This window comes from Entelurus aequoreus, linkage group LG15, assembly GCF_033978785.1.
Source record: "Entelurus aequoreus isolate RoL-2023_Sb linkage group LG15, RoL_Eaeq_v1.1, whole genome shotgun sequence".
NCBI classification, from domain to species: Eukaryota; Metazoa; Chordata; class Actinopteri; order Syngnathiformes; family Syngnathidae; genus Entelurus; species Entelurus aequoreus.
This window is the reverse complement of record NC_084745.1, coordinates 47,898,082-47,909,510: the sequence shown is the minus strand read 5'-3', so window position 1 is coordinate 47,909,510 and position 11,429 is coordinate 47,898,082. Positions and strand designations below refer to the sequence as shown.

The 11,429-nt window shown below is 40.7% G+C and overlaps 1 protein-coding gene across 5 annotated transcripts in view; it reads right to left on the bottom strand.

Annotated features, from left to right (window-relative positions):
* Window positions 1-11,429, bottom strand: part of nphp3 (nephronophthisis 3) — a 136,061-nt gene that overhangs the window by 26,493 nt on the left and 98,139 nt on the right. For all 5 annotated transcript variants that reach the window (XM_062021676.1, XM_062021674.1, XM_062021673.1 and 2 more), the window contains one exon: window positions 7,852-7,950. In XM_062021676.1, coding sequence (XP_061877660.1) covers window positions 7,852-7,950 — 99 coding nt within the window. The remainder of the gene's footprint in view (window positions 1-7,851; window positions 7,951-11,429) is intronic.

Genomic DNA, 11,429 nt, shown 5'->3' with positions numbered 1-11,429 from the left:
TAATTCAAAGTACAGTGTTCCCTCGAATATTGCAAGAGTTAGGTCCCCCTCCCCTGTGGTAGGTTAATTTCTGTGAGGTAAGGAAGTTTTTTATTTTATGATTTTTTTTATGAATATTGTATGCATTTTTGTTTTTTATAAACCCTCCACACGCTGTTAATAACCTTTCACACACACTCATAAACACTTGTATACACTCTTATGTAACACAAAAACACAACAGCAGAGCTACATAAACTGGTCACACACCCAACTAGTTGAGAGCAGCTCTTCAAGCGAGCAAATACTGTAGATCAGGGTCCCCAGGCCAAGGAGCCCCTACTTATATATCTTGTATAAAATGGTTTTAATTAAACTGGACTGAAAGGTATTCTGCAGTTTCTGATATGAAGTGTAGGCTTATCTCGCTTCTGCTTTTTTGTACTGTTACAAATCGATACATTTTTCCAATCCAAAATCTTAAACATAAATGAGCTGCTAGCTGAAAATGGGCTTTTTGCCAATCACGGGGAACCTGACAGAGCCTTGTGAATGGTGAAAGAGGCGTGTTGCACTTGCGTTGCACCTCCAGTACAATGACATTAAAGTCTACCCTATTCTATCCTCCTTGTTGGAATAGACCAGTGACCTGCTTGAAAGACTTCCTGAATGTGTGTATTACTGACTGAAAGATGTCTTCTGTCTCAATGTATTTGTTCACTACAGTGTGTTGGATCAATGTTAAAGTGTATTTAAACAATTTTATTATTATGGAAAAATTGCATCAAAAATTCTCTCAACAGTTTTATATAAAAGCTGCAAGTACAATATGTACCAGACCATGGAAAAATACGACCCGCGGGGCGAATTGTCTAAACATTTGACATCGAAACTGTAGCCGGAAATATGATGTGCAGTGCCGTTTTTAAATTACTGAAAGTCTTGAACTACAGAAAGTATTCCAATGCTTGGAATCTGTGCTTTTGAGTGTTTTACAGGTTATAACTGATCTACAGCACAACCACTACAGGCAGATGGGTCGCGAAACAAAGTGTGTGAGGTTTGTTTACTGAGCAGCCAGCCTGAAAGGTGGGTGTCAGGGACAGACGCGGAACCAGATTTTAACAACAATGATCTGCGGGAGATATTACATCAGATTGTAGGTGTTTTTCACACTTTTCATATTTCGACGTGTTTGTTGCATTTTTGTTGCGTTTTGCTTGATTGTAAAAGATTTTGATCGAGTAGGTGGTCTGAAGGGCAGCACGGTGGAACAGGGGTTAGTGCATGTGCCTCACAATACAAAGGTCCTGAGTAGTCCTGAGTTCAATCCTGGGCTCGGGATCTTTCTGTGTGGAGTTTGCATGTTCTCCCCGTGACTGCGTGGGTTCCCTCCGGGTACTCCGGCTTCCTCCCACCTCCAAAAACATGCACCTGGGGATAGGTTGATTGGCAACACTAAATTGGCTCTCGTGTGTGAATGTGAGTGTGAATGTTGTCTGTCTATCTGTGTTGGCCCTGTAATGATGTAGCGACTTGTCCAGGGTGTACCCCGCCTTCCGCCCGAATGCAGCTAAGATAGGCTCCAGCACCCCCCGCAACCCTAAAAGGGACAAGCGGTAGAAAATGGATGGATGGATGGATAGGTGGTCTGAGAAGTAAAAGAGGAGCGACGTTCATATGGTGTTCATAATTCAGTGTTTTATCATTCGTAGATAATATTGTAAATCCCACATTGTTTATTTGCATGTACATTCTGGTTGTCTCATTCAGTAAATACAATTAAAATTCCATTAAATTTTTTTGGTGTGGTCTGTCATCACGTTTTTAGCAATCTATCAGTCATTAATGTGAGTTTTTGTATTGGTGTGCCTGAAAAAAAGTACCAAAGCGCACATACTGTACAGAAGATTTTTAGAAGTACACACACGCGCGCACACACACACACACACACACACACACACACACACACACACACACACACACACACACACACACACACACACACCAGAAAGGAGGCATTGGAAGCGGTGTGCGAGGACAAAGAAGAGGGGCAAGAGTGGAGGTATCCGAGCTGGGCTAGAGGCTAGTGCCGCTAGTCCAACTCGCCCAGTCATTCCATCTATCCTCCTGGCAAATGTATGATCCTTGGACAATAAAATGGATCACATCCGACGACTGAGATCAGCAAATCGAAAAGTGAGTAACTGCTGTGTGCTTGTATTCATCGAAACATGACTAGGCAAGGCAAGGCAAGGCAACTTTATTTGTATAGCGCTTTTCATACACAAGGCAGACTCAAAGTGCTTCACAGACAACAAAGTGAAATGAAAGAAAATAAAAGCAAAATTAAAATGCAGACAATAAAAATAAATAAAAACAGTGCAGACGTTAAAAGTTAAAAGATTAAAAGATTTAGCTGAAAGCTAAGGTGAACATAAAAGTCTTCAGTCTAGTTTTAAAAGTAGTGAGAGTTGGGGAGAGTCTGACATCTTCAGGAAGTTTATTCCAGCTATGTGTTGCATAGTGACTGAATGATGATCTCCCTTGATTTGAGTTTACTCTTGGAACCGCTAACAGATTGGTCTCAGAAGATCTTAGTGATCTAGAGGGCGTATATAGTGGGAGCATATCAGTGATATACTTGGGCCCTAGACCATGTAGTGATTTATATGTGAGCAGGAGGATTTTGAAATCTATTCTCTGATGTACAGGGAGCCAATGTAAGGATTTAAGAATTGGTGTAATGTGCTCACATTTTTTGGTCTTTGTTAGAACTCTAGCAGCAGCGTTCTGAACAAGCTGTAGCTGCCTGACAGTTTTTTTGGGAAGACCTGCAAGGAGACCATTACAATAGTCTAGCCTACTGGTAATAAAGGCATGTACAAGTTTTTCTAAGTCTTGAGCTGACATGAGCCCTCTAAGTCTTTTTACATTTTTGAGGTGATAGTAGGCCGATTTTGTTACTGATTTGATGTGACTGTCGAAATGTAAATCAGAATCTAAAATAACCCCAAGATTTCTGGCTTTATTTGAGGTTTTCAGGGACAGTGATTGAAGGTGTTGGATGACTTTAAACCTTTCTTTTTTAGCACCAAAAACAATTATCTCAGTTTTATCTTCATTTAGTTGTAGGAAATTTTGGCACATCCAGTGTTTGACTTGCTCAATGCACTGGCACAGAAGATCTATGGGGCGATAGTCATTTGGTGATAGCGCTACATAGATTTGGGTGTCATCGGCATAGCAATGATGGTCAATGTTATTATTTTGCATGATTTGTCCTAGTGGGAGCATATAGATGTTAAATAAAGTCGGCCCCAAGATTGAACCTTGGGGGACTCCACACGTTACGTTGGTTGGTTCTGATACAAAGTCACCAATGGAAACAAAATAGTTCCTATCTTGTAGATATGACTTGAACCAGCTTAAAACTGTGCCTGAGATCCCCACCCAGTTTTCCAACCTGTCCAAAAGTATTGAGTGGTCGACAGTGTCAAATGCAGCACTGAGGTCCAAAAGCATTAATACTGAAGTTTTGCCAGAGTCTGTGTTTAGACGGATGTCATTTATAACTTTAAGAAGGGCCGTCTCTGTGCTATGAAGAGGTCGAAATCCTGACTGGAAGTTGTTGTGGCAGCCAGTAGAAGCCAAGAAGTGATTTAGTTGTTGGAGGACAACTTTCTCAATTATTTTACTTATGAATGGTAGATTTGAAATTGGTCTGTAGTTGTTGATAACAGAGGCTAAATGACAACATACCCGACTCTGCTGTACAACTGGCGAGCGGACATAGCCCTTGTAGAAGGAGGGAAGACCCGTGGTGGAGGGATCTGTGATTACATCCGAGATGTGTGGTGCCGGGATGTGACAGTGGTATGCAAACACTGTTCTCCTGTTGTCCTTTCTATCTGCCCAGGGAGATACTGTGATTCTTCTAGTTGCAGTCCACATCCCTCCCACTGACAACAACAATGATAGGAACGCTGCACTTAATGAATTTTATCAAGCCATCATTGAACAACAAGCAGCACATCCAGATGGTTTCACCATCCTCGCCGGAGATTTTAATCATGCTGATCTCAAGACTCTGCTGCCGAAGTTTCACCAACATGTAAACTTCCCAACAAGGGGCGTTAACACCTTGGATCTGGTCTACACCACACATAAAGGCGCATACAAAGCCCTCCACCACATCAGTCTCTGACCACCTCACTGTTATGCTAATGCCAGATACTGACAAACAGTGAAAGCCATCAAACCCGGTTCTGAAGCAGATTAGAGTGTTGCCATAGGGAGCCTCCTCAGCTCTTCCAGACTGCTTTGACACCACAGACTGGGAGATGTTCAAAAAGGCAGCCCCTTACAACAACAACATAAACATTGAGGAGTACACGAACACTGTGACCTACAGAACCAAGTGCATTGATAATGTGACCCACACCAAGGACATCGTCATTCGGGTAAACCAGAAGCCATGGTTGACAGGGGACGTCCACAGGCTGTTGAGGGCCAGAGACAAGGCCTTCAGAGCTGGAGACGAATCTCGCTTGAGAACACCAAGAGCCAATCAGTCCCGGGGCATCAGAAAAGCAAAACAGGATCACACACACAAGATAACTTCCCACTTCAACGACAGCAAAGATGCACAGAGCCTGTGGCAGGGCATTCAAGCTATCACGGACAACAAGCCCGCTACACAGAGCTGCGGGAGTGACACCTTTCTGCTCAACAACCTGAACAGCTTCTTTGCACGCTTCGATGCACAAAACAATACTCGCCCACAAAAAAACCCAACACCTCACCATGACCGGACTCTGTGCCCTTGTGCCGCGAACATAAAGAGGACATTCTCTACCATCAACGCCCGGAAAGCAACAGGCCCAGACAACATCTCTGGTCGTGTGCTGAAAGACTGCGCAGAGGAACTGAAGGATGTCTTCACTGACATCTTTAACACCTCCTTGAAGCAAGCCATTGTCCCATCATGCTTCAAAGCTGCAACCATTATACCTGTGCCAAAGACATCATCCCCATCCTGCTACGACGACTACCGTCCTGTGGCGCTGACACCTATCATCATAAAGAGCTTCGAACGGCTAGTCATGTCACACATCAAATCCATCCTCCCCCCCATCTTGGACCCCTTCCAGTTTGCACATAGGGCGAAACGATCCACTGAGGATGCAATTTGCTCTGCCCCCCACCCGGCACTCACCCATCAGGAACAGAAAGACTAATATGTGAGAATGCTGTTCATAGACTTCAGATCAGCATTCAATACCATAATACCACAACAGCTCATCTGCAAACTAGACAAGCCGGGTATCAGCACCTCACTCTGCAACTGGCAGCTTGACTTCCTCAGTGAGAGGCCACAAGCAGTACATGTTGGAAACAACACCTCCAGGACCATCACCCCGAGTACGGGAGTCCCACAAGGCTCAATAACAGCTTTGTCCACCAGGCTGTTAGGCTGCCGAACACTCTCCCCTCTCCACCCTCAGCCCGACCCACCAGGGCGTCAGGAAGATAAAAATCTACCTTTCCAAGAGACATCCTGAAGCTCTGAAATGACTAGGCAAATTGCACATATGGACCTGCGGCTATCAACCGTTTTCACAGACACCACTTTTTCACAGTAATCTGTTGAAACATCAAATTGTTTACATCCATATCATATACATCTTTTTCAAGACTTGTAAGAGTATGATGCCACCATCTGCACTTTTATTATTATTGTTGCTATTATCACTGCATTGTTTTGTTTGTACTACAGCAGTTAGATATACTTATGCTGTGTCACTTTACCATTTGTGTCTTGTCTTTGTCTAGTCTATGCATGGGATGGTGAGAAATGCAATTTTGATTCCTTGTATGTCTTGTACATGTGAAGAATTGACAATAAAGCTGACTTTGACTTACAATTTATGACTTAAATATTATTATATACAAACTATTTATAGCGGCGATGTAATCACTTCCATTTGTCCCTATGTTTACATCATTGAGTGGTCTGCTGCTTCCTTTCCTCGTTTGCCTGCTCCCTGTAAGTTTATTCTAGATCATAAATCATGCCTCTCACCTGGAAAGTAGATGGCTGAAGATATAATCCAACAAGTTGAGAAACTTTGACCGCCATGTAGGACCTGGAACGGGCAAGGACGACACGAAAAGTGCTTGTTTCCCCCGCCCCTCCCTGCGTGTTTCTTCGTGAGGATTAAGAGACATTTTTCATCTAAATTGGAATATATGAACATCCGAGCAGTCGGCATCCTAATGACAGCAGATCTTGCACAGAAAGTGATGTTTTCTTTTGTTTGTTGGCTCTCATTAAGTCTGCAGTGAGCAAAAATCAATGAAGAAAAAAAAAGAAAATGTTGTGATACCTTTTTTAAATCAATGCGCCGTGTATGCTAAAAATTATCAAAATATGTAAATATTAAATATTATAAATGTGTGTCCGTTTCTACATTACATATATACTTATATCATATATATAAAACCTCAATGGAGGTGTTTGGATGTTTTTTTTTAGGGACTCTATAGGCAGAATTGAATGGCTCCTATAGTAAGCAGACTTTTGACCGCATTTATCTAATATTTGGAATGCACTAAAAAAAATAACATACGTTGTCATGTATTTCATAAAGATTGTGAACGAAGAGTGCAGTTCCCTTTAAGCATTACCGGAACATTTTTTTGGGGCTGCATTGATTGCACGGAACGTTCGCTATTCCCTTCAGCAACAACAACTACCACAAATTATGGTGGACTTCATGAGAGTCTAGGACTACTTTGGGACAAATAATCATCCAGAACCTTATAATTTTGAGACTGAATATATGGAGGATGAGCGACAAGTTTTAGAAGCAAAGTGATAAGCAGATCCAGCTCTAGTGAAGCACTAAGTTATCATGTAGCAGTATTACTAAGTGCTAAACAAGAAATAAAAACTATTAACATAATAAAACCTTATTTTACTGTACAACGTCCACTTTCACTAGGATGCCGACTGATGGGACGGTTATATCTTTCAGCACAAGATCTGTGTGCCCTGTTTAGATGATGAAATTATCATAATCCTCACAAATTAGTAAAAATAAATAAATAAATAAAAAGGTAAGAGCAAACAAGCATCTTTTCGTGACTTCCTCGCAACGTCTTTGGGACTAAATGTAATGTAAAAATTAACCAACTTCTCATCTTATGGCAACATTCTTCTACTATACAAGTTTGAGGCATGCGATATAAAATCTAATCCATTATTATTATTAGTATTATTATTTATTGGCTGTTTTTTGATGTTTTTTTAGAGGGCTTTATCGGCGCAATGACTCCCTTTAGCTACATTGTTAGCCGTCCAGTACGAGCTGTATTTTAACATTAAGAATATACAAAAATACACGTGTTTTTGTTCCACATAGGGATTGTGAATGATAGGCAAAATTCCACAAAAAAGTACAGTTCCCATTAAGCATAAATAGCACTGGTTTTGTTTGGGTTATAACGAAAACAATGTTGGTACTTTAAACAGTTTGAATAAACAATGGAACTTTTATTTAGGCAGAAATACACGTGTTCTTGTTCCACATAGGGATTGTTAATGATAGGCAAAATTCCACAAAAAAGTACAGTTTCCCATTAAGCATAAATAGCACTGGTTTTGTTTGGGTTACAACGAAAACAACGTTGGTACTTTAAACAGTTTGAATAAACAATGGAACTTTTATTGAGGCAGAAGAGACCTGACCACTTTGAAATGTGAATAGTTTATCGTCCAGGAAATAATCACATCCAGGGCGTACGTCATTGTTTGGCTCAAAGTGTTTAAAGGTGTTGAACTGAATTTGAGAAAAAAGACAAACTTACCGCTGCTCCACCACTTTTTTCCGTTGATGACGAAGCTGTCTTTCTCCTTGTAAAGACTGCACTCCATGTTGGTTGCATCACTCGAGGCCACATCAGGCTCTAAAACAGACCAGAAAAACAAAATAAGGATTGCAATGTTTAAGGTCCAAATACAAAGCTCTAAACAACGTGTGCAAACTATAAAATTGCGTGTGATTTACAATTGATACAATTGATAACTGGTACAGACCACCCTATTTAAACAAGGTTATTGATGTTCAGTGTGGTTTTCACTATGGTGACACTTATTTTACTGCACATTCATGTTATCATGCTCTAACTTGAGGCATTTTGTTATGTTTTGAAACATGCAGCAGACATGTCCCACTTCCTTCCTTCATACTCCCGCCAAACAAGCCTTTTGGAATTTGCTCTGTCCTGTGACGTTTTCTGCCCTATCTCGTCTGCCCATATACGGTATGATAAAGTTGTACCCAGAGAGCTTGTTGTGGGGAAGACTGGCTCGTACATGCACATGCATCCTGAGCTGTTGCCATTTCTAACCCAAATGAGAATATAGTTCAAACTAGGGTTGTCCCGATACCAATATTTTGGTACCGGTACCAAAATGTATTTTGATACTTTTCTACATAAAGGGGTTCACAAAAAATGACATTATTGGCTTTATTTTAACAAAAAATCTTAAGGTACAATATGTTTCTTATTGCAATTTTGTCCTTAAATAAAATAGTTGACATACTAGACACCTTGTCTTTTAGTAGTAAGTAAGCAAACAAAAGCTCCTATTTTAGCTGCTGACGTATGCAGTAACATATTGTGTCATTTATCATTCTATTATTTTGTCAAAATGATTAAGGACAAGTGGTAGAAAATGAATTATTAATCTACTTGCTCATTTACAGTTAAAATCTGCTTACGTTCTTTTTTAACATGTTCTATCTACACTTCTGTTCAGATGTAATAATCACTTATTCTTCTGTTGTTTGACACTTTACATTAGTTTTGGATGATACCACAAATTTGGGTATCGATCCGATACCATCATACCAAGTAGTTACAGGAGCATACATTGGTCATAATTTAAGTCCTCATGTGTCCATGGATGTATTTCCTGAGTTTATAAACATAATATACAGTTTAAGAAAACGAAAAAAGATTGTGTGATGCTAAAAAATATCGATGCAATCATAGTAGTATCGACTAGATACGCTCCTGTACTTGGTATCATTACAGTGGATGTCAGGTGTAGATCCACCCATGGCATTTGTTTACATTGTGACGCCGGTGAGCTACGGTGTGTAGTGAAGCATGTTTAGCTATTCCTCGTCCTGCAGGGATGATACTTGTAAGAAACGTACTTTATTTGTCGCCATGGAAGCGATGATTAGTGGTTTAGAAGTAGCTAAAACACTGCGGACTGCGGCTGGAAGTTAGCCGCTAGCTAGCTAGCCATGTCTTAAAGCACCTCTTCCTGAGGGCGTTTCAGTGTTATAACTTCACCTTTATCGTTAGTTTTTAAGCCAAAATGCGTCCGTTCTCCCTTTTCTGTCTACACACTGTGTCTGCTTGTAAGTACTCCGTGATTGTGCGCTGCCGAACATGCTCCTCTGCTTGTAAACCCAGCAATGTCATGTGGTAACGACGCGTCGTCATGCCCATTAAAAAAAAAAGCGGGGAACCGGTACTTCTAGAGGCGGTATAGTACCGAATATGATTCATTAGTATCGCAGTATTATACTAGTACCGGTATACCGTACAACCCTAGTTCAAACTTTTATCCATCAGTAGATTTGCTATGGAAATTCTAAAAAACTACAACAAAGATGGCAGAAAGAAGACGCCGTTGAAGTGGAACCACGTAAATAAGACCGCTCACAAAAACGGCGTATCCTGAAGAGGCGGTCAGAAAGCAGACTGAACGGTCTGTAAACATAATCTATGCAAAGTTTTGACCATAGAACTACCATTAAATGTTATGCAGACCACAAAGAAGTGTTTTAAATGCTTTAAAAATCATAAAACGTGCTATATGATTTGATATTATCTGCATACCAATACATACATTACATATATATGTCTTGTATCTTCTTCAGTTTGTGTTTTTTCTAATAGTATTTCAATAAATAATTAAACTAAATAAAATAAATGAGTGATTGAATAAAAAAATTGGTCCTGATAACATTGCTAAAATATCACACGGACACACACAGGATTGTATAACATTTGACTTATGAATACATCGCATTCTTTCCTCATTATCCAGCATAACATATCCAGCAAAACTAAAATCGCACATCAATAACTTGCTTAAGAAAAGCTTTGGGGGAGGTTGACGCCCACTGTCAACACCTCTGGCCTGCAGCTGTTTCCAGCTGAGGAACCAAATGGAGAAAAATGCTTGGAGAAATGACCCAATACAAAATACACAAATACCGAAAGAGGGTGTTTCTACAGCAACACTGTTGCGACTAGTTTAAATTATTGCGGTAATTGTAATTACTGCCATATTTAGCACATTATGTTTATTTAACCGCATTAATCAGATTTTTAATCTCTAACTTTACTGTCTCTGTATGCCTGCAAGTTTCCTTGCCCTCTTCTTGTGCTTGACTGAGAGCAACAATGGCACTGTGATAGGGATGCAACGATTATAGATTTTGACTGCAGGATTATAGGATGAGTTAAAGTCATGATTATTGTGCATTGATTCATTTCACAATGACAATTTATAAAATCACAGACATTTTTGATGTGCTATCTATCACTGTCGGAAATACCAGCAATCAAATAATATCATGACTATAACAGTACGAAATAATAAATATTAAAAAAAGGATTAATAAACAAATAAATAAATTCATAATTGTATCATTAAAATAAGACTAATGAACTCGGGTGTTATTGTCATCAAGTGTAATCCATGCCACCAACTCAGTGGCCTTGTGGTTAGAGTGTCCGCCCTGAGACTGGGAGGTGTGAGTCATACCAAAGACTACAAAAAATGGAACCCATTGCCTCCCTGCTTGGCACTTAGCATCAAGGGTTGGAATTCGGGGTTAAATCATCAAATGATTCCCGAGCGCGGCGCACGCTGCTGCTCACTGCTCCCCTCCCCTCCCAGGGGGTGAACATGGGGATGGGTCAAACGCAGAGGACATATTTCACCACACTCAGTGTGTGTGACAATATTTGGGACTTTAACCTTATTTACTTACAAGTTACTCATTAACTTTATTTATTTATCAGCACCTCCAAGTCCGAGTCCATGGTTCTCGCCCGGAAAAGGGTGGAGTGCCATCTCCTGGTTGGGGAGGAGATCTTGCCCCAAGTGGAGGAGTTGAAGTACCTCGGAGTCTTGTTCACGTGTGAGGGAAGAGTGGATCGTGAGGTCGACAGTCTGATCAATGCGGCGTCTTCAGTAATGCGGACACTGTATCGATCCGTTGTGGTGAAGAAGGAGCTGAGCCGCAAGGCAAAGCTCTCAATTTAGCGGTCGATCTACGTTCCCATCCTCACCTATGGTCATGAGCTTTGGGTTACGACCGAAAGGACAAGATCACGGGTACAAGCGGCCGAAA